This window comes from Hylobates moloch, unplaced genomic scaffold, assembly GCF_009828535.3.
Source record: "Hylobates moloch isolate HMO894 unplaced genomic scaffold, HMol_V3 SCAFFOLD_3, whole genome shotgun sequence".
Lineage (NCBI taxonomy): Eukaryota > Metazoa > Chordata > Mammalia > Primates > Hylobatidae > Hylobates > Hylobates moloch.
Window position 1 is genome coordinate 140,462,499 of NW_026652278.1, and position 25,507 is coordinate 140,488,005.

General features: G+C 33.5%; 1 protein-coding gene across 1 annotated transcript in view; it reads right to left on the reverse strand.

Moving 5' to 3' along the window:
* IQCM (IQ motif containing M) overlaps window positions 1-25,507 on the reverse strand; it is a 483,244-nt gene that overhangs the window by 70,431 nt on the left and 387,306 nt on the right. Inside the window, exon 14 of the mRNA XM_058436810.1 lies at window positions 11,947-12,108. Within this exon, the coding sequence (XP_058292793.1) occupies window positions 11,947-12,108 (162 nt within the window). The remainder of the gene's footprint in view (window positions 1-11,946; window positions 12,109-25,507) is intronic.

Below are 25,507 nucleotides of genomic sequence, written 5' to 3' on the forward strand. Positions count from 1 at the left end.
CATGCTTGTTTAATCTAATGTTAACTTTAAAGACATTTAAAATGTTCTATGCCCTCCAGGTATGCTTATTTAACAGGCTAATTTATTATATTATAATACAATCAAAACAGGATTCTGGCAAACTATATTTGAACTGAGATTTACATAATGACATACCTTTAATAGAAAGTCTTATCAGCTCCCTACAATTATCAAATGTTCTAATTTAACTGACAGTCAAACAATACAGAGGACAACTATAAAAATTCCAAAGTATTGTGAAAACATCTTCACTTCACTATGCTGCAGTCTTGGTAGGGGAAAAGTCATCATTCTCCCCTAGGGATAATAATTTTCAGCTTCAGCAACATTTACATCTAATAAGTATCAGTTTTGTTTTATGAGAGGTTTCAGAATGAAGTGCTATTTCCTACTACTTAATATGTGTAGTTGGAAAAGTAAAGGAATTGAGCTTAAAATAGGCATACAAAGCAAGATTTGAGGAGCCAAAAATGCATGATCAGAGCTTTCCAAAAAAGTTGGTACTCAACATGTCCACAGGCAACAAGTTTACAAGGCTAGGGTACCTTAGTCCAAGGCCTTTGTCTCACCTCTACTCCCAAGAAAGCAATAGGGGGAGCGGGCAGTATTTCTTTCAGATTTTCCTTCAGAAAATATTCAAAGGGCAAAACTAACAACCTATTTTTAAACTTCAGGAAAACAAAGAGAAAAATAAAGACTAATAAATAGACAAATGTTAGGTTTACTTTGCCCAGAGAAATTACTTTTCATAAAAAGCCAGGAAGTTTGGGAGATAGTGCATATGTGTGTGTGTGTGTGTGTGTGTGCGTGCGCGTGTGTGCATGAAGGGGGTGGAGTATGGACCTAATGTGATCCTGAATTTGAATCCTCAAAGCAGTTAAAATTAAGGACATGATCATGAACAAGCCACTTAGCCTCTGTGCCCTCAGCTCCTCAATTCAAATATTCTTCTAATACCTCCTAACTGGCTCTCTGTAAACATCAAAAGGAAGTTGGCATAATATCCCACTCAAGGTTTAAATATTCTATAGTTATAAATAGTTTTATAAAATCGTGGAAGAAACTATGACAAAATAATAAAAAGTGGTTATATTAGAGAGTAAGTGCTTGGTTTGCAATTTTACAAATTTTTTGCAATCCACTTTAAATTTATACATAAAAATATTGATGCATAGGACATTATAGTTGATCACTGTATAATGAAATAGTATTTAATCCTAGTAAACAAATGCATTATTTTTAATTATTATTATTTTAGAAGGGCTGGTTATGCCAACTTCAAATGTCTCTGTATTAATCAATTTTTACACTAGTATAAAGAACTTCCTTGAGGCTGGGTAATTTATAAAGGAAAGAGGTTTAATTGACTCACAGTTCCACATGGCTGGGGAGGCCTCAGGAAACTTACAACTGGTGGAAGGGGAAGCAGGCACCTTCTTCACAAGGCAGCAGGAGAGTAAAGAGCAGGGGAAACAGCCACTGACAAAGCCATCAGATCTCGTGAGAACTCACACAGTATCATGAGAACTGCACGGGGGAAACCTCCCTTATGATCCAATCGCCTCCCTTCCTGGACAAGTAGGGATTACAGGTTCCTCCCACGACACTTGGGGGTTACAATTCGAGATGATATTTGGGTGAGGACATAGAGCAAAACTGTATCAGTCTCAATTGAGTGGACTCTTTCTGTGAGCTTTGAATAATGTTAAAGAAGCCCTTACTGTTCTCCAAAGATGTTGGCAGCCTCCATGCTCCTCTCTCTTGCAAAGTGTTTTCTTTACCTTTCCTCTCAATATTGCTTAGCAGAACAACGGAGCACTCACTGTGTGTTTGTTTTACATCACTCATCACTTTCTATCTTTTATTGTGGTTAATTAGTTATATGTATCTTTTACCCAGTCTAAACCAATACATGAGAGGGAAGATGTTTTACTTACCTTTGAATCCTCCTCATGTCTATCATAGGGTATTGAATACAGACACTTGATAAATATTTGTGGAGTGACTGAATAATGCTCTTATCTCATCTTGGATTTTTGCCTCCCAATGGTAAATTTATATTTTATTTATTAAATAAAAAATTTAAATGTTAAAGAACTGCTATACTACATTACAGCCATATGTTATAGCAATCTTTGAATGAACCCAGAGAGAGCAAATAATTTCAATATATAAATGATAAAAATGTATTTATCCTTAGTTTGAAAACATAGCTTAGCTGCTATAGTAATCCTTCATGTACACATTAAATAGTTCATGCACAAATAACTACTATGGGCTGAGAATTACAGTGGGGAATAAGGATAAATAAGTAGAATGTTTCTCAAAAGCTTATAGAACTATCAGATTTCTCAAATAAATATATTTCACATATATTTTAAAATGTAAAACTATTTTTAAATAGTTTTGAAATATGACATAATAAAATGGCCTCATTTCTCCTTTTCATTGAAAGGCTATATTTTACTTTGATGTAAACATATTCTTTTTGTAACAGTTTAACAGCAAAATCTAAATAAATAAGATAAATATATATTTATCAACAAAGAACAATATAAACATAGATAAAGCTTAATTTTAAATTAAGGAATATGGCATAACATATGGAAGTTCAGAATAATATTTTTAAGTCTCAATCTTTTATTATATTAAAAATAAATGTGCATCAAAATGTGTAGAATATGCAGAAAAATTAGAAACTTCTGTTATATTAAAACAGTAAATAAAGTCCACTGGATTCACAAAATCTAGATATTAAAGTTTATATATTCTTAACTCATTTTATGTAACTATATGAGTATATTATACATGATATACTATTCTGTGATCTTTTTTCATTAAAATTTATTTTTCATATTTTACTATAAATATTCAATAACATAATTGTAATGGTCTCATGGAATTCCATCTTCTTTATGAATCATAATTTATTTAACTATTCCCCTACTGCTAGACATTTGCATTGTTTCAACATTTCTTTTCACTACAATGCTGTAATTATCATCCTTGTAAATAAATCCATATGCATTATTTTCTTATGGTTATTATACACACCTCACTAAATTCTAAAAGAATATGCTGATTATAATTTAATAGCTTCTTTATGATTCAATGTCATCTCCATCAAAACAAAGCATATTTCTTGCAGTTTAATGTGGAAATGTTTGCTCTAGAGTTAGAATGAAATCCTGATTGTACCATTCAGTAGATGCATGACTTCAAGCAAGTTACTTAGCCTCTTTAGGAAATAATATCTCTCTGTAAAATGAGCTTGATAATAGCTTCTATCATATAGATTATGAAGATAACATGAGAAAATGCACATAAAATATATAGCTCTGAGTCTTATAAGAGTATAAAGTGAATAAATATTAACTTTACATTAATTATACAATTTTGTCATCATAGTAATTGTATCCATCAGGGATTTCCAGAGGAACAGATCCAATCAGCTATATAGAGATATACATAAAGAAATTGATTATGAAGGACTAGCTCATGCCATTGCAAAGACCAAGAAGTCCCACAGTCTGCTATCTGTAACCTAGTGTCCCAGAGAAGCTGATGGTCCAAACCCAAAGGTCTGAGAACTAGGGGAGCCAATGGTATAAGTCCCAGTCTGAGTCCAAAGGACTAGGATCTTGGGGGTTGACGGTGTAAGTCCTGGTTCAAGTCCAAAAGTCCAAGAACCAGGAGCACTGATGTCCAAGGCAGGAGAAGATGGATATCCTAGCTCAAGTAGACAGAGGAAATTTGCCCTTTCTCCACCTTTTTTTCTATTTAAATCCTCAACAGATTAGATGATGACCACCTGCATCAATGAGGGAAATCTTCTTTATCTAGCCTACTGATTTAAATGCTAAACTCGTCCAGAAACACCATCACCCAGAAATAACATTACCAGCCATCTGGGCATCCCTAAGCCCAGTCAAGTTGACAAATAAAATTAACCTTCACAACAATTATAATAGATACAATGAACTGTGAAGCTGTCCAATCCTGTTTACCCCTTGCTCAAAAAACTCAAGTCATAATAGATTTCAGTTTCAAAATATTATATAGATTTATTTTATAACTATTAAATATTACTTCAAGATCTATCTATGTGTATATTTTATACTGCCAGATGTACTCATTCTCTTTTCCTAGGCATTATACTTAATTGCTTCTATTATATCAACTAACATGCAATCCCTATTGTTTTTCTTTACGCCCTGTTTCTTAAGTGTAACATTTCCCCACACTCCTAAGAATATTCTAAGAGTTCTACAGCCATGGTAACAAGTTAAAACTAGAACTTGTTTTGAACCTATTTAATTAATCCATTACATTTCTATAATCATGGTGATAAGAAACTCTCAGAACCAGTTTTAAATATCAACCAGTGACAGCTAAACTTAGTAAATACACTTCTGAAAGCCAACCAGTCAGTGGGAGTTCCTGGTTTTCAAAGTTGACCACTGAACAAAAGTCTTATTCTAGTAACACATTTCTGAAAGCCAATCAGCAACTCAGTCTTTCCTGTGTAACCACACTCAGCATCCAGTGTCATTTTACTTTCACTGCTAAAAGCCACTAATCACTGACCTACATGCTTTCTATATTAGTTATCTACTGCTGTGTAACAAATTACCCCCAAACTAGAGGCATAAAACAACAAAAATTTATCTCACACCATTTCTGAGAGTTAGGAATCTGGGTAGCTTTACTAGGTGGTTCAGGCTCAGGGCCTATCATGAGACTGCCTTCAAGCTCTCACTAGAGCTGCAGTCATCTGAAGGATTGAACTGGAGGCTCCATTTCCACATTGTATTACTCATATAGAACTCGGTGCCTCATTTGTGTAGGCAGAAGGTCACAGTTCATCACCGCATACACCTCTCTAAGAGCTGCTGGAGTGTCCTCATGACATGGCAGCTAGCTTTCCTCAGAGCAACTTACCCAAGGGAGAGCAAGGAAGAAGCCAGAGTCTCTTTTATGATCTGGACTCAAAAGTGAAGTACCTGCTATATTCTATTGGTAACACCTGATACACTATGAAGGAAAATACACACAAGCATAAACCAGGAATCACATCCTTGGAGCCATCTTGGAGACTGGCTACCACTCTTCCTGAAAAGCCTATGTAAGATCAATAGCCTGCTTTGCTCAGAGACCATGCTTAACCAGTATAATGCCCCCTTATTTAAATAGATAGTAAATTCAGATTTGTGGGTTTTATTTCAGTTACTGAGTGTTAGTGTCATCCTTTTTTTTAATTTCTAGATGTTCTTCCTAGATTTTTTGAAGTTCCTCATTTGAAAGCATTCTATTTGACCCAGGAACCAATAACAGTGCTCACTGCACCTACTGCAGCCAAAACTCTGATGTTGCTTTATATCTGCTAGAATGTGAACATTTCTATGGCAGGTATTAAGCCTAAGTTATTTCTCAATCTTTATTGCCAAGTATATAGTAGACACTCAGTTAATATTTGTTAAATAAATAGATGCAGAAATCATAATGAAATATTAATCTTCCAAATTTCACCTCACGAAGTTAAGCAGTATTGAGTGGTGGATTATTGTAAATGTACAACTCACATTTTCTTTATCTAATAGACCTGGTGCCATCTTAATATTTTCTTACTCAAATGTTTCCAACATGTTTGGTGAAGTTGGGCTTGGGAGGTAGGAGACACATCTCTGATTTTATCATTGAAGTTTAAGGAAAAATGGAATTCACATAGAACACAACCATTTCATTAAATGAGAAAAACCTAATTCATCACCCTAATACATTTTTTGTAACTTGAACATAGTCAAAAACTGTAGCCAGATACAATATTGCAATAGTTTTTATCTTACTCTTGGATGATTCATGTAAGTATAGCAAGTGTTGAAAGTTTGAACCAACTCAACCATGTAAACATAAAACATTTCTCCCATCAACAATTACAATTACCATGAAAACACATTCACATCCATTTGCCACTACCAAAGAAAATCAAAAGGACTTTAGAGAACATGACATTGGAGGCTGATGGCAGTGTACAGTGGATAAAATAAGGGATGAATGGGGATATACCCAAACAACTTTTTAAGTCCTATTTGGTATAAAATATATTGTTCAGTGACTACACTATTCATCTCCAACAAGCAGATACTCTATAGGCAAAGCATGACATTGACCTAAACATAGTGCATTTAAACTTATCCAAATTAGAATAGGCCATTTTGTATACTTGAACAGATATAAATGATATAAAATATATAGAGCTCCTTTCAAATGATAATGTAAGTTTTTTACAGTAATTAATCCTACAGAACACCTCAAAGAATAGGCTCAAAATTAAGCTTAGTTTTTGACCAGGATAGCAAATTTAAGAAGGCAAAATAAATTATATACACATCAAATAGTGACAAGAAAATATGACAAAAACTTAGATTAAAAAACACGGGTAGAAATCCAAGTAAATTCTGGGATGCGTATTTTTAAAAGCCTTTAAAAAGTGCAAAAATATAAGCAGAACTAGTAGTAGCTAAGATTATATTCACAATAAATCAAACATGTATTGGATTATCATGTTGTATTCTGAGCTTTGTCCCTTAAAAGAAATGAGAAAATTGGAAAAATGTTCAGAGAGAAGTGCCAAAAGGGATCAAGGATTAGGAGGGATTCTGAAGAATACATTAAATAGCCCATTTTAGAAAATAGAGAGTCATAATAATCTATGCATAGCCTTTATTTTGTTGTTAGTGAATAAGTTTCAACTGCAATAAAGGATATATAAGAAAGTCTTATGTCACAAAGTAGAAAATTCTTAAAGAAGATCACCAAAAATCAGCCTTGACTGTCAAGGATGATTGTCTAATTGCTGGAATCTTTAAAGCTAAGATAGATTCTAATTTAGCAAATGTATATCAAGTCTTGACTAAAGACAGTGAAGCAAACTGAATTACATAAAAAAAACTTCTACTTTTTTAATGGGAAAAAAACAGTAATTAGGCCAAGAAATCAGGTTCTAGTATTAATCACGTAATTTAAATAACCATGTATTCTAAGGGTAAGTAAAATGTACTATATGAAGTGCTGGAAATGATATGAAAAAGAAGTAGTAAAACTAGAGGTCGTTGATATTACTCAGCATCTGAACTAATGAGAAACTTGACAGTAATACAATAATACCATTTCCGTTAAAATGGACCATTGGTTTGGGAAAGTAATTTGATCATTCATTTGTATTCTCTAAGTGATTTTCTTGAAAGATAATAGCTAATCCACCCCTTCAAGGTATCTCCATTAGAATTCCAAGAATTACAGGCCTAAAATGCTCCTTTTTTTTTTTTTTTTTTTTTGAGACGGAGTCTCGCTCTGTTGCCCAGGCTGGAGTGCAGTGGCGCAATCTCGGCTCATTGCAAGCTCCGCCTCCCGGGTTCATGCCATTCTCCTGCCTCAGCCTCTCCGAGTAGCTGGGACTACAGGCGCCCGCCACCACGCCCGGCTAATTTTTTTGTATTTTTAGTAGAGACGGGGTTTCACTGTGGTCTCGATCTCCTGATCTCGTGATCCGCCCGCCTCGGCCTCCCAAAGTGCTGGGATTACAAGCGTGAGCCACCGCGCCCGGCCTAATGCTCCTTAATATAATCTACAGCTTCAAGGTTAAAAATTTGCCAAAGTCACAAAAGCTTAACGAAGGATAGAAACAAGTTGAGCATATTTGTGACAGTCCAGGGGGTTGGGGAGCTTGAGGACAGACAGTGCATAAGGAAAGACAATCGAAGATAAGTTAAAAGACTAACTTTCCAAAATAGCCTTTCCAAAAATAAGTGTGACAAGCCATATATTCCTGGAAAAAAATTAAAGACTTGTTTTTTACTTGGTCTTAGATTATAAAATTATAATCTAGAAGAAATTCTTTGTGCCTATTAAGCAAGTTGCAATTATGACTTATGCAGCATTCCAGTTACAATCAAGCCACTATTCTAGGAAATATGGGATATAAAAATATGGATGTACTAGGTATTTTTAGAGAATGTATGGTCCTAATACTAGGTAATTTGTTAGCAACCCAAGCCATTTATGGAGCATTCGTAACTCTATTTACTCCTTGGTTCTTGCTGTTGATAGATCTCTGAATTTACAGAGTGAAATCAATAAACAGGAGTACCTACATTGTAGAGTATTAATGTTGGAACACATAATAAATTCCCAGAGCTATCTTCCCTAAAATGTTTATAGTTAAGGAGTTACTCAGTTTTAGGAAGCACTTCTGTAATAAACCAATCTTTTTCAAGACAAATGTTGCAAATCTCTTGTCAGTCAATTTAATAACCATGTAATTCAAAAAGATTCAAGGCTCTGGTCACTTACCCAAAGAAACAGAAAAAAATCAGCAAAAAGCTTGGAAGACAGAGTTTGAAAATAACAACATAATGCCACTTGCATATTTCCTTTTAATTTGTTTTAACAATGTGTTTGCAAATAGGCTCTAAACAACAAACACAAATAGGTATAGGTCACCTTCCAATAATTTCAGGGGGAAAATTGCAGAGAAAATAAATAGCAGTCAGGTTCTTAATTCATCTTATTAAACCCAAAACTTTCAACTTAAGTTATTCTTTTTCATAATTTTCCTTCCTTTTCATTCTCTCTTCTTCCTCTAGGCTATTATAGAACTGAGCACTTAAATATGCCTTTGTATGCACCAGCCCAATGATATTACACTGGATTTGTGACTCTCTTTAAGTAAGTTTTAAAATGCAAGTTTTAAAACTTCAAGAGAAAATATCTTTTAAAAATACTACCAAAATAAAAGCTTCCCTACCTTGGTTCTTTAATATTTATATTTTTAACTTTCCTTTTATAGATTTATTGACGCATAAAATATATGCAATAAACTGCATAAAGTGTACTATTTAATAACTTTTTACTTTGTACATCCATGAAATGATAACCACAATCAAGATAATAAACATTTCCATCACTCTCAAATTTTTTAACCCATCACCTCTCACTTTTACTTCCAATCCCCATTCCCAGGTAGCCACAGATTTGTTTCTGTCACTACTCAGTTTGCATTTTCTAGTATTTTACATAAATGGAATCATATAGTATGTACTCTTTATTGTCTGGCCTCTTTCACTCACATACTTATTTTGAGATTCAGCCGTGTTGTTATATGTATCAAAGGTATCCAGGTTTTTTCTTTTATACTGCTGAGTATTCTATATGGATATATCACAATATGTTTATCCATTCATCTGTAGGTAGTTATTTGAGTTGTTTCTATTAGTTTGAGTCTTTTACAAAAAAGTTTTATGAATATTCATATACAAGTTTTTGAATAGACATATACTTTCTCTTCTTTGGGATAAATATGTAGAAGTGTAATGCCTAGTTGTATGGCAGATGTATGTTCAATTTTATAAAAAAATTGACCAGGTGCAGTAGCTCATGCCTGTAATTCCAGCACTTTAGGAGGCTGAGGTGGGCAAATCACTTGAGGTCAGGAGATCGACACTAGCCTGGTCAACATGGAAAAACCCCATCTCTACTAAAAAAAAATTACAAAAATTAGCTGGGTGTGGTGGTAGGCACCTGTAATCCCAGCTTCTTGGGAGGTTGAGACACAAGAATCACTTGAACCTGGGAGACAGAGGTTGCAGTGAACTGAGATTGTGCCACTGCACTCCAGTCTAGGCTACAAAGTGAGATTCTCTCTCAAAAAAAAAAAAAAAAAAAAAGAGGAAGAAGAAAAGAAAGTAGATAAATAAATGCAAAATATTTTGCAAAGTGTATTTACCATTTTATATTTGTACTAGCATGATATTAGTGTTCCAGTTGCTGCACATCCCTGCTGACACCTGATATGGCCAGTCTTTTTAACTTTAGCCATTTTTGTAGATATATAGTGACATCTCACTGTAGTTTAATTCACATTTCCCTATGACTAATGATGGTACACATCTTCTTATGGGCTTTTTGGCCACCTATATAAATGCTTCTTTTTTAATTTTGTGTTTATTTTAAAACATTTTACTTATAGTAAACTTCATTCCTTTTGGTGTACAATTCTATGGGTTTTGACTTATTTATAATTATGTCATCACTATCGTCATCAAGATACAGAATGGTTCCATCACCCTAAGAACTCCGTCATGCTGCCTCCTTGTAGTAAAACACTACCATCAAATTTAAGCCCTAGCAATCACAGGCCTGACCTTTGTTCCTATAGGTTTGCTTTTTCCAAAGTGCCACTTAAATGGAATCATACCATAGCCTTGGACTCTGGCTTCTTTCACGTAATATGATGCATCTGAAATTCATCCATGTTGTGTGTATCAATAGTTCACTCCTCCATTTTTACTGCTGAACCAAATTTTTATTGATGAACCAAATTTTGTTTATTCATTCACCAGTTGAAGAACAGCTGTGTTGTTTCCAGCTTTTGGCAACTTTGAATAATGTTGATTATATATATATATATATATGTGTGTGTGTGTACATATATATGTGTGTGTGTACATATATATGTTACATATATAATATATTGTATATATTGCCTATTTATATATATATTGTGTATATATATGCTTTGTGTAAATAAATGTTTTCTTTTATTTTGGGTAATTATCTAGGAATAGAATGGCTAGGCTTTATGATTAGAATATATTTAATTTATAAGAAAGTATCAAAATATTTTCAAAGCGGCTGTATTATTTTGCATCTCCACCAGTAACGTGTGAGTGTTTGAGGTGTTCCACCTCCTTGTTTGGTATCATTAGATTAAAAAATTATTTTACCCTTTCTAATAAGTGAGAAGTAGTATTTCACTGTAGTTTAAATTTGCATTTCCCTGATGACTAATGATGTTGATCATCTTTTCATGTGCTCATTTGCTATCTATATATCTTCTTTGACTATTTGGTTTTGCAAAACGGCAAAGTTAATTTATAGAAAAATGGTCTTTTCAACAAATACTGTTGGAAAGTTTGTGATATCAAAGTATTAAAAAAGAACTTCAATTTATATCTTGAGCCATATATAAAAATTAACACCAAATCAACCACACACTGACATATAAACCTAAAACTATAACATTTATAGAAGAAAACCTTGTTGCTACAATCCAGGTCAGCACTTATTGGATATGGCAGCAAAAGCATGCAATAAAGAAACACACAGTAAATTGTACTTTATCAAAATTGAAAACTTATGCTCTTCAAAAGATACTATTAAAAGACAGAAAAGACAAACCATACAATGGAAGAAAATATTCACAAAGTATATATAGGTTAAATTATTTGTATTCAGAATATCTAAAGGATTCTCAAAACTTAATAAATAATATGAAAATGATCAAAAGTTTTGAATAGACACTTCAACAAAGACATACAAATAACAAATACATGAAAAGAGGCCAAATAACATTATTTACTAGAAAAATGCAAATTAAAACCACAAAGAGCTACCAATATACGTCTATTAGATTGGCTAAAATTAGAAAGACTGATTGTACCAACTGTTGATAGAGCTGTGGAACAAACGCAACTCTCATATCTCTGCAGTGGGTGGGTAACATGAAATGTTATAATGACTGGAAAACAGGTTAGCCAACAGAAATGCAAACACATGTCTAAACATAGTCCTGAACATGAATGTTCATAGCAGCTTTACTGGTAGTAATGCAAAAGTGAAAACAACCCAAATTTCCATCAACTAGTGAATAGACAGGCACAATATAGTTCCACTATTCTAGTGGAGGCACCAAAGCATAAAATAGTCCCTTTTTAAATTGCAGTCAGAGTATCTAAGAAGTAAAGAGAACATTCTATAAGATCTATGTATCATCCCACATCATCTAAGTGATGAATATAGTTATATATTTAACATTATAAGGTATCACTTCTTCTTTACAATAAAAAATAAGGTTCAATATCTTACCTATATATCTATAACCTTCTTCCCCATTTACTATGGGTCTCAACCAAGTTGACTTGAGTAGTGTACTGTCAGGCATGTGTGCACCTTCAGGAGGATAGAGTGTAAATAACATTTCAATTGCTTTGGACTTTTTGATTAGTTCAGAATATTTTTCTTTGCCATCTATAAAGAAAAGATAAAATATACAAAATTTTAGACATTTTACAGTGTCATACTTGCTTCCTTTAAGGGATGCAAATTAAAAACTAACATTTGGATACAACAGGTCACACTGAAAACATGTTGTTTTTTTTTCTAGTCAAAGTTACTTTACCAAAAATCTTCTTGTTCAATTAATTCCAAGCAAAAACTAAAGAGTAAGGGCTTTACTAATACTGTCTTAAACCACTATCAGCTTGAAGCAGTATTGTTAAGGCTGTGAAAAAAAAATAAGATACCCAACGAACAGCATTCATATTATAGATTCTATAACATAACAATATATTCTTGCTTTTAATTTCTATTAAACAATGAATCAGATTAATCTGACAAAAATGTTGAGTAAATATAGAGTTCCATATATTGGAACTACTAAAATAATTAATATTCCTAGGCTATGGTTTTTAAGAAAATATAAAATGTATATTGCTGTGACTGAATTATTTTTATCTGGCAAACATTTGTATAGCACATATTATGTGCAAAGGATTATTTCTACTGCTTTAAAATATTAACATATTTAATTTTCATAAGATACCTATAAGGTAAGTCCTATTATTATTTCCTTTTACATGTACAAACTGAGACCCAGAGAAGTTAAATAACTTGCCTAAATTTCACAGTCTATAAATGATGCAAGTAGGCTTCAGATACTTAAGGAAGCTCTTATTTGCAAATGAATCTTTGTCAGCTGAACATGACATGTATTAACCAGTAGCTGAGGAAACTGGAATTAAACAATAATTTAAATTGCACAGCGAAAAATCTCTGGTATGCCCATTGGGCCTCCAGTTTGTAATTCTAGTTTTTGGTTGATAAGCCAGGGTCCTAAAATTCAACAAAGCAGTCTCCTGAGGACTTAAAGTGATTCTGCCTAGAAACATTTTAAAGAAAAGAGAGACACTAATGTAAATCTCCACTTATAACCTGATTACATATATTTCCCTCCTTTCCTCTTAGTCTCCTTTATTTTGTTAAATGTCATATTTTCTGGTAAAGTGAATATAAGGCCATATGACATGATTTGATGGTGAGCAGTGTGCCAGGTATCCATCTATTGCCTCACAGATCCAAATCCATCCTTCACTGTCCTGCTTGTGAGGCTAGAACACTTCTTCCTTGCAATATGGCATGATTTTAAGTATAAAATACACTGGGCAATGGAGAGAACTAGAGGATGAATGGGTTCTTTCTGGCTCTGGTGGGTCTCTCAGAAGGCTCCTGCAAATTCTCTGGCATCTCAGAGGGCAATCCCCTCCTCCCATCACTGGGCGCTTCCTACATAGTTCCACCGGTGCAGCACCTTCCTATGAATGGCTTCCCATTGAGTTCCACAATGTGACATCACCCTACAGACAGTTTGCCCCAGATCTCCAGAATAGCTTCTCCACAAGTGACACTAGAATGCCAGCTCAGTGTACTCCACCATTCACTGACTCCCCATGGGTGGCCTTCGTAAAAATTTGTTCTTTCCTCAGGTGCTCTGCCTCAGACCAAGGGGTCCCTATATCTGCTCTTGTCAATTATTAGAGTTATTTTATCCCTTAGTAGAAAATCACATTTACTCCAATCTCTGTCATAGTTAATAACTACTATATTAGACTTTTCCTGCTTAAATTACTATGTAGTTTCTATTTGCTAAGTGGACCCTAACGGATACAGACAGAACTGGGTTCTAATTCTTAATGGGCTTTGAAATATAGTCATGTGCTGCATAACAACATTTCAGTCAATGATGGACCAGATATAAAAGGGAGCTAAAATGCCTAGTGAAGTCCTGGCTGTGGTAACATTGTAGCACAATGAATTACTCACATGTTTATGATGATGCTGGTGTAAACAATGTTACTGCACTGCCAGTTATATTAATGTACAGAACATACAACTATTTATATTACATAATACATGATAATAAATGGCTGTTAGTGGTTTCTGTATTTACCATACTATAATTTTTAACATTATGTTACAGTGTACTCCTTCTACTTATTAAAAAAAAAAAGCAGTAAAACAGCCTCAGGCATGTCCTTCAGGAGCTATTACAGAAGAAAGCATTGTTATCATAGGAGATGGCAACTTCATGCTGCTACTGGCCCTGAAGATTTTGCAGTGGGACAAGATGTGGAGGAGAAAGACAGTGAATATTGACGATCCTGTGTAGGCCGAGGCTAATGTGTATGTTTGTGTGTTTATTTGTAATGAAAAGCTAAAAAAATAAAAAATATAAACAAATCCTAAAACAGAAAGGGCTTACAGAATAAGGATGCGAACAAACAATATATTTTTTTACAGTTGTACAATCTATTTGTGTTTTCAGCTAAGTGTTATCACAAAATGTCAAAAAATTACAAAGAAATTTAAAAGTTTATAAGGTAAAATATAACAAGCTAAGGTTAATTTTTTATTGAATAAAGAAAATATTGTTATAAAGTTAGTGTCGCCTAAGTGTTCAGTGTTCATAAAGTCTACAGTAGTGTACAGTCATGTCCTAGGCCTTCACATTCACTGACCGACTCACCTAGAGCAAATTTCAGTCCTGTAAGCTCCATTCATGTTAAGTGCCCTATATAGGTGTATCATGTTTTGTTTTGGATACTGTATTTTTACTGTACCTTTTCTATGTTTAGATGTGTTTAGATACACAAATCCTTACCACTGTGTTACAATTACCTATCTATATTTTTCATATGCTTCAATATCAGGTCAAATGAAATGCCTACACTAAAATCTAAGTAGTGGTGAATATGGAATTGCCACTTTCTCCCACTAGCTTATCCTGATTGAAGACTAATAGAAACACATGAAGTCAAGCGAGTGTTGAATTTGCAAGGATAACGTAAAGATAAATGTAACATTAGACACATATTGAAGGTTTGTAGCTTAGCGTCTTTCTAATGCCCCATTTTCCAATTGGTAGTGTCAATGGAGCCTTGGAAATTACACAAACAAAGCCTCATGATTTTTTAAATGATTGTGCCTTCCTTCATAAGTGCAAAGTTAACTAAAAATAAACATTTTCTCATTTCAAAAGGCATATAGCTGGTAAAACTCTCTTCTTTAATTATACATGTCATCCCAAGATAAAAGCAGGAATTTAATTTGTTGCTGATATTAATAATTTTTGCTGTTTATGGACTACTTTTTTGATACACTAAGTCACTACTGCCATATGGGATTTAGATGTAGCAATACACTACTCCTCAAAAGAATAAGAGCTCTTCCTTACCCCTACCTCACCAGGCCACATATGCAATATCTGAAGTTTTTTAAATTAACAAATGTATATAACATAGTTGCCAGTATTTATTGAGAACTTAGTATAAAACATGTGTGCAAACCAGGTTATACACATTTGCTAATTTAATTCTAAAATCAGAATATGTTTAATTTGCTGACAATCCTATGAGGTCAATATTATCATACATCACAGCTCAAGATACTGAAGGATAGGGAGGTTACAGGGCATTTTCAAGGCCTCCCAGCTGGTAAGTGGTGAAACCAGAATTTACTCTCTATTCTGTCTAACTTCAAAGCCTGTCTTTTAAACCACAATGCCATATTGTTTTAACCAATGGTTCCTGGTATCAGGAGACTGTTAGCACTTCAATAGTTATGAGTCAACTGGTGGTCTCTCCCATTGCTATCGCCCTTCCAATCTTTTTAGATCCTTCTACAGCTGCACCTGTAAAGTGTACTCTGCTGGTCAGCCCTCTGAGAGCAGCACATAGCTCTTTCCTGGAGGTTTACTGATGTTGGTCTTCTCCACAGAAATTTATTTTGTAGCAGATATTGAAAAGCCCTCAGGTCAAAACCACCATTTATAAACTGACGATGGCCCTCTCAGTTCGCTAAGAATAATGGCTAGTATAAAATCCCACAATATGAACTCTACACCACCTCTAGTTTTCCCCTCTTCTCAGATAAGTGAGGCTCGTTATGCTTAATATTCAGGATGGATGAGGAGTTTTCAGAGAACTCAAAGTTGCCCTTCCCTTCGTCTCCCAAACAATGTGCTGTGTTATTGAGAGCTTGGTGCCTCCCTCCTGCAGAGCCTGGAGTATTTAAGGCAGTGACTCCAGGGTTGTACTTCAAGAATCACAGTGATTTTAAAAATAAATAAATAAATATTAGAAAATTGACATAAAGATGGCAGACACTTTTACGTCCTGCTAAGTGAGCATAATAAAAAGAAAGAGCATCTACTGTCACAACTGTTCCTCTTTTGTATGTATTACTGAAGGATATTTCAACACTCAGAATGCATGGGCAAGAACATCTCAGATGAAAGAACAATATTTACATTGAACCCTGGAGATTCCTAAATTTCTAGGATATTTTAAAGTTTCAAGTTCTTTCTAATGTACCTGCCCCTTCACACAAATGCCAGCACAGACACAATACTTTAAAAAGGGCAAATGTATACATTATTAAGGTCAGGACCAGTCCTAAGTGTACCAGGGAGACTTGTGGCTAACAAAGCTTTACTAGTGACCTTGGGTTATTAAACCAGAATGGTAGGGCTAGTTACTGAAGTCATTTTTTAACAAGTATTTATAAGTACAGATAGAAATAGCCTAATGCTTTATCTTTACCCGTACTGGTACTATTGAGTAACTAAATTTATCTGCAAGGTTTAAAAAAAAACATATTTTATAGTTTTCATACTAATATAGGCTTAAAAACAATGGCAACAGGTAGATGTTTTCTTTCATTGTGAATGTTATGCATTCACAATGAATTAGCAATTTAATGCATAATATTTAATAAATAATGAATGATATTCATTAAATTGCTAATGCATCCTTCATGGACTACTAGCCAATACTGTGAGGTTTTTGGTATGGAGTTTTCATACGTGAGTTTCAACTGGTGGACAAATAATCTATAACCCAGCATAAATGACCAGTTTTTAAAGGCTGTACTTTTAATATCTTGTCAGTGTTCAGTTAAAGCACTTTATGTTGCATTCATTTTCTTTGATTTGAAATAAGTGAATGTCATACTTTTTTGTCATGCCATTTTTATCTAAGTTTATTTCTGTTCATTAGTAATATTTAAAAATGAGGATACAAAGTTATCAATATGAAAAATTATATACTTCTTGAACAAGGAAATGTGAATCCAAAGCAGCCCCATTCTTAAATTAATGAAACTTTCTTACGTTTAGTTTCTTTTAAGCTGAAAGATCATTCTTAAAGATCATTGATGAAGGAAAATATTAAGATTCAAAACCAAGGGACAAAATGGTTAAGAAGGCAGTTAAATGATATGCCAATAAATAATACGATCTGTAAAAATAAATGCTAGGACCACCGATCTCATATTACAATGAAATACCAACATTACTTAAACAAGAGTGAAAATGTTCTCTAACCCTTGACTAAGAGTAAATAATAATATAAAATGAGGATATGAATTATTTAAAAATGTTAAATTATAGCAAATATTACCACCTTTAAATCCCTTCAGGTCATGAAACAGGCACATATTTTAAATTTTGCCAGAATATTCTTCACTACACATTTAAATGTTAAATGTATGAAAATTGTGCTGTTGATACCTACCTTTATAAATCCAATCAAAATGCCATTTTAGAGTAGAAAATTAGGGAATCACAGCTATTTAATTGTTCAATAATCAAACTACAGTTAGTTCAAAAGGTTCGCTTCCTCAGTGGAATAAAGAGTTCATAAAGAAATACGCTGACATTTTAACTTTATTTTCATTCTGTATTTACTTATTTTTTGCTTGTTTGCTTAATAAACAAATTTAATAGATTTTCAAGTATTCGATATAGGAAGTTAAAAGACTTTTTCCTTTCCCTGTCTTCAACGGCTTTAGATAGAAACACAGATCATATCAGTATATATAAATAAATTTTATAGCTGCCCAAAACACAAAAATACTTTTAGTTAATAATTCCAATAGAATTACAAGGAGTCCTTAGGAGGAGCATTTTCTTTCTTCTAAAAGCATGTGTGTGTGAGTGTGTATGTGTGTATGTGTGCATAAGTGTGTCTGTGTACTGGAAGTAATACAAACATTATCTCAGATTCTTAAAGTGATTAATTTTAAGTACTCTATTTTAAAAATATAAATATTTTTATCTCTCAGTCTCAACATGGGTAGGTTAAATCCATTAATGAGACTTTGCTCTGACTAAAGACAAAAGACTAAAGATAAATGCTCCTCCCACCTTAGTTACATTTGTGAGAGTAATACAATAACACAAAAAATTCTTAAAATTTAAGAGCATAGTGACAGTTTTTACTGGGCTCAGCATACATAATCCATAAGATATTTCTTTTCACTTTGTTGGGAAGATAACTTTAATAAAAAAATTTACCTCACAGGTCAGATGCATGAATTTTCAATTAAGCGTAGCTTTTTATTTTTTCTTTTTATTTTATTTATTTATTTATTTATTTATTTATTTATTTATTTATTTATTTATTTTGAGATGGAGTTTTGCTCTGTTGCCCAGCCTGGAGTGCAGTAGCGCAGTCTCGGCTCACTGCAACCTCAGCTTCCTGGGTTCTAGCGATTCTCCTGCCTCAACCTCCCGAGTAGCTGGGATTAAAGGCATGTGCCACCACGCCCGGCCTTTTTTTTTTTTTTTTTTTTTTTTTAAGTAGAGACGGGATTTCTCCATGTTGCTCAGGCTGGTCTCAAACTCCCAGCCTCAGCTGATCTGTCCTCCTTAACGTTTCAAAATGCTGGGATTACAGGCGTGAGCCACAGCACCCAGCAAGTATAGCTATTCTTAATTGTTAAATTTGAACTACCCAGTCCTTTTGTTTTTCTTGAGACAAATCGCATCATTTTGGTTATTTTTCTATATCCTTAAGGGGCAGAGGGCAACTCAATGAATTTTTAAGCTATTCATTACTAATATCAGTTTTAAATGTATTTTGAGCTAAACATTGCAGTTAATTACACAGTTAAATATTTTAAGTATTATTTTCCCATACTATTTAAATCCCTAAAAACTGCAATAATTGGCAGTTGACTATAACAAGCTTAGCTTTACGCATTTACTCAACAATTACATTAGCCCTGACATGCAAAAATATATACATGTTTTTTTCCTTTTCTTGTGCTTAGGCCTCTTTCTAGATTCAAGAGGCAAAAGTAATACCACGCTATTTCAGTAAAAAATGAACTCCAAACAAGTGAGAATTTTTCCTGACGGATTCTTTGAAATGAATTCCAAATAAATTTTTTTTAATTTATGTATTAATTTTTAAAAATAAGTGCTGTCTTTCAGAATTGAGCCATTCTTTAACTTTTTAGACTTCATTTTCCAGACTTATTTAGATTTCTCAATCCTGTTCAAGATGTCTATAATTTAAGGCTTGTTTATTGATTATACTAGTGTTAAGATTACTTTAAATTCTTTCCGAAACATGATTGGATACAAGTCAATTTATAAATGGAAGAATTTACTTACTTAACAAATGTACAATTTCCTGGCCGTGATTTATTTATATGCATTAATAGGTAATCATTTTCCTAGTTAAAAGAGACACAATAAGAGCAGTTTTTCTCTTTTCCTCTCCCACAATGCCAAGATAAAGTATATTTTAATCAATCAAAAATATAAATATAACTGCATCTTTACTGAAGCATGAAAATTCCTACAACTTCCAATAACTTTAAAGAATATATAACAGAAACAATAAAATTAACACCTAAATAAAAGAGACTGTCTAGAGTTGACACATCTAAATTTGGCATGGGTGAAGCCCTGGGTATAATCCATCTTGATGCATAATTCCTCTCCATTTATGGACTTGTGAAACTCAAGTATAAGTTATCTGCTCACAAAATACCTTGATGAGACAGGAATAAGCAATTCCTATTCAAAATGAGATAAAATAAAAAGAAAAAGGGTTACTGATCCCAAGCCATTTTAAAATCCAGCTGGGCAAACTTGAGAACATTTCTAAGTCTGAGAATAATCCTCTGTGGTTTTCAGTTCTGCCCTCTAAGTCATCCTTCTTTTTTCATGAAAAGTAGCATGGGTTAGCAGCTGAGTCATTTTAATAGTCTATTTCCTGCCTGTACAGTTTTGGGAGTCCAGAAGCCTTCTTTCCATTAATACGGTTTCTGTCCCCTTTGGTCCAAGCTGGCAGTGTTCTACTGATTTAAATTTTTCAAAAATCCTGAGGTCTCATGTGTATTATGGGAATTCACTTCATTAGACAAGAGACTTCTCCACAAATCTTTCCTGTATAATCCCATTCCTATCTATGATTTGAATGTTTGTTTTGTCCAAAATTCAGCTTGACATTTAGTTGTCATTGCGGCAGTATTGACAGGTGGGACTTTTGGAAGGTGATTGGGCCATGAGGGGCACAGCCCTCATGGGTGGGATTAATACCCTAGGTTCAGCCCCTTTTTGTGCCTTTGCACTTCTACCTTCCACCACGTAATGATAGATTAAGAAGGCTAGCACCTTGATCTTGGACTTTCCAGCCTCCATAATTGTGAGAAAATACATTTCTGTTCATTACAAATTACTCAGTCTCAGGTATTCTGTTATAGCAGCACAAAACAAACTAAGAAAACTATCCTCATTTCTAGCTTCTGTTTGATAACTAATGAGACTTGTGAGTCACACATTTATTCTTTTCAAAGAGCCTTTGTGTGACTAAATTCTCTTTTTGATCTTTCTGAGGTATCAGCAAAAGGTTGTCCAGCCGTATCTCAGTTGTCCCTCTAGAATATGCTTTCCTGACAGTGACTCTCCATTTTAGCATGTTTCACAATCTGGATGGATTGGAATTTTCCAATCATCTAGTCCTGGTTCCTTTTTGTGCAACAGTACTTCTTTCAAATGCAATTTTCCCTGGCATTTTACTATAAGCAACAACAATAACAAAAAACCAAAAACCAAAAAAACAAAAACAAACAAAAACAGGCTGCACACTCAATTCTGCTTAAAACTGTTCTCAACTGAATGTCCAAGGCCATATCTGGAAAATTCTGCTCCTATGTAACTGCAGGACATCATTCCACTCATTAAGCTTTGTGCCACTATATAACAAGAATCTCTTCTCGTCCAGTTACCAATAGCATGCGCCTCATTTCCTCTTGGGCTCTCAATTGTAGCATCTTTAACTTCCATATTTCTACTAACAGTCTGTTTATAATTAGATATCCTCTAAGGTAATTTAGGTTTTCCCTACCATGCTCCTCACTTCTTTCTGAGTCCTTATGAGCAGAATCTTTGACATCCATAATTTTTTTTAATTTTATTATTATTATACTTTAATGGTCTGTTCAAGGAAATCTAGGCTTTTTCTGTAAGGCTCCTCAATATTCTAGCCTCCACACACTGATCAATTCTACATTTTAAGATAATCTGTATTAGTCAATGTTCAACTGATACAGAGGAAGAACTAGCAGGCTATCTCTCAATACACACACACACACACACACACACAGATAGAGAGAGAGAGAGAGAGAGAAAGGAATTTATTGCAAGGAATTGGTTTATGCAGTTGTGTGCTTGACTAGCCAAGTCCTAAGTCCACAGAGCAGACCACCAGGAAAAGCAAGTTGAAACTCTTGTGCATGGCTGATGTTACTATTCACAGGCAGGATTTCTTCAGCGAAGCCTCAGTTCTGTTTTAAAGCCCTTTCAACTCATTGTACCAGGCCTGCCCAGATTATCTAGGATAATCTCCCTTACTCAAAGTCAATTGATCATGAACTTCAATCGAATCTACAAAATATCTTTTGCAGCAACATCTAGATTAGTGTTTGATTGAATAACTGGAAATCATAGTCTAGTCAAGTTTGTACATCATGAAGTTCATGGCAAGCTTAATAAACTTAAAGATATAAAAAGTGTCCTTTGGGAATCCAAATCACTTCCAACAGGTAATAACAGCTGGCTTTAGATTTTCTAAAACAACATTCAACAAAACAAGAAAAATACCTATAAAGTTCTGAGAAAATTGTGTAATCAAAAGTTTTATATGAAGCCAAGTATAAAGATGCCAAAAAACATTCTCAGAAAATATAGCACCTACAACCTCTTCTTGGAATACAACAAAATGAAATACTAAATCTTGTTAAAATAGAGCCCAATAAAATTGAATTAAAATAAATAAAGAATCAAAAAGCCAATGGTAAAACAGCAGAAAAGGAAGGGAAGGGAAGGGAAGGGAAGGAAGAGGGAAGGGAAGGAAGGGAGGGAAAGGAGAAGGGAGGAAAGGGGGAAGGGAAGGGGGAAGGGAAGGGAAGGGAAGGGAAGGGAAGGGAAGGGAAGGGAAGGGAAGGGAAGGGAAGGGAAGGGAAGGGAAGGGAAGGGACTGGCAAGCATTCAACCCATTTAAATACACCAGACAACAAGGTCAAAGAACTGTAAGACGTGTAGAAAAAGTACAAATGCTAGAATCCTTGAAAATATTTTTAACTATTAATTTTTTTCTTATAGAGAGATGTTTGGAAGGAGAAGTAAAAGAAAGTTTAAATGTGATAAATTTCTTATTTTATTAGTAGGATGTCAGTAGGGGAGATTGATAATTCAGGAACTACTTTAAGTTTCTAATTTGTAAAAGTATTCGTTAAAAGGATCAAAAATAATACATAATAATTCCTGATAAAGCTAAATTTCCAATGCATAACACAGTATTTTAGCCAGACTTATTGCTGCCTTCAACAATTTAGAGGTTTGGCTATCAATTCAAAGGAGAAAGGCTACATATATTTATATTATCTTCCTCTATTATCCAGACGAATTAAAGACATTTGGAAAGACATATTTGTTTTTTTTTAAATGTATGGCATACTTTTAAAAATGAATGTCTAAATAGCACACTTTTTCTATAATATATAAATTTGTCAGTTTAAGCTGATTTCTAGATCAAAGTAAACATTTATCAATCAGGTTATCTAACAATTTGCATTTGGGAGAAAAGTGCTGTTTGGGTGATATATTTCTAACATTTGAGATATAGTAAACAGTAAATTCCTCTGTTTTGTGCATGATGTTTCCTGGAAATATAAGAGAACTTAGGTTATTTCCCTTTGGGTTTCTTCTAAAAGAGCAAGATTAATTGCTTGAATAAAGATAGGCTCACATCATTTATAAATGTGTATGCAGTCCACTGTGCCGTATTTAATTTCTTTCATAGGATAACAAGCTTAAAGGATAAAGAAAATTGGAGACCAGCTATCACTCTATTAATGGGGATTTAAAGAAGATTTCATTAAAAAATTATATGGAAACTGAAAAAAAACAGATTAGCAGGCACTAAGATAAAATGAATCGAAGAAAATAATGAACAGGTTGTTTTTAGTGGTACATGGCAAATTGAGAGAAGACATTAGTTAAATTGATAACAAATATGAGCCTAACATATTGTATTGTCTTGAGGAAATAGGGGAAAAGTTCATATAACATAGTTCAGATAATGCATTGAAATATTCTTCAGAAATAGAACAAAGAAGAAAAGATGGATGACTTTAACTACATTAAAATAAAGAACTACTGTTCATTAAATTATCCCCTTTTTGTCAATGTCCATTCCCTTTTGGGTTGGAAATACCCTTTATAAGAATCATGTCTAAAATAATATATAATATACTGTGACTGGATCATAGTTACAATATTCATTATTTTCCTTTAACCCTGAAGCATGATCAAGAGACATTTTGGAGACAATCAGCTCTTCCTTGTGAACAATATAACCTGTGGACAGGCCTTCAGGGGCACTTCTTTCCTGATCATTAGTGTGGTCTTCTTGGTTCAAAGACTAGAATTAATCAAATATAAGTGGCTGAAAAAAATGGTGGCCAAATGGGCAACAGGACTGTCAAGGTAAGATAAACCTGGATTCCTTCACAGGCTCATGTAAGTTAGTTGTAACCACACTTAGATATAAATATTTATGTGCATCCTTCAGTTTTAGACATAAAACATGTACATAGTTATTTCTCATATAAATTATCATGCTTTTTAGTTTGTACACACTTGATACTCCAGGTATATAATTTAAAAATTAAGATTGAAATCAATATAATAAAACATCCATCTGGTAGTTAAAAATATGATCCTAATAAAAGAACCTGGTAAGATCAAATATACAGCCTCACTTTCTGGTCAAAATGATAACTTCAGAGAAGCAATTTAATCGTTCTGCTAAATGTTGCGTGTGCTTAGGGTAATTGTTATCATCATTGGGCAGTAAAACAAAAGGTTTCATGAGTTCAGCCTTTTTATCTGTATCGTTACCTATGCAGCCCTTTCATAACATGCTAACAGCTGTTTCTCTGATGATTTACTCTAAAATTTGGGATCTTGATTCCAATTTTTAAAGGGACGTTTATGTTTCAAGCAGCATCAACATGTTTTATTTAAGATTGCAGTTGAAAATAAAAAAGGAATATCATTTTTTTCCCTGAGAAATACGGCTGCCCATTCATTTATTTTGTCATATGATCTGCTACTGATCTGGTTTAAAAAAAAAAAATGTTTTTCCCTATATTTACTCCCAAGAGGTTTAGATCAGCATTACAAACTAAAGAATAACATCTACTTCTCAATTGTGTAGCATTTTCCCTCAAAAATCTTGACATTATTTTATCTTACTTTCAGATAAATCACCAAGGACTAAGAACAAATATGTGAGAATTATTATATTCATACATGTAATGTTTTGAATAAAATTATCATGTTACTGACTTAAAATACTAAAAATATAGTTCAAAGCTTTTTTTCTTTTATTAGTTGCCCTGAGAAATTTGGAATAAGCTGTTCACACTCTCTCATTTGGTGACTCTTATGAACTCTGAGATATATTTATAAAAAAAGCTGTCTTTAAAAAGGAATTTATGCTTGAGCAATGAAACAGAATGGATTCTTTGCGGTAAGCTAACTGGTCCATGAAATAATTGAATCCATGATGCTACTTTAATATGCTCCATTCAAAAGAGCTTACTGGCTCAAATATGAATAATACTTAAACTTTTGAACAATAATAGAAATTTATGTGAATGATACTTTTATTTTATTAACATTTTTAAGATGCCAAGTGTCCTTTTTCTGGAGAGGCACAGGCATGTGGGAAAACTTGAGAAATTATTACAGCAAACTAAAACATACGCAACACCAGGATCTTAATGTTAATTATATTTGGAAGCAGTTGAGGGAAATAATGGGTCTTACATTTACTCATTTATTAACTATAGCATTAGATACTTATTTCAGGTTAAAAATTCAAATTAAAAACATTTTACATTCTTATAAATTGTACATATATATGTATCACCATGAAGCATTCCTTTATTAGAACATTTAATTAAAAGATTCAGGGCAAAATATACTGTTTTAAATTCCTTAAAGATAGTC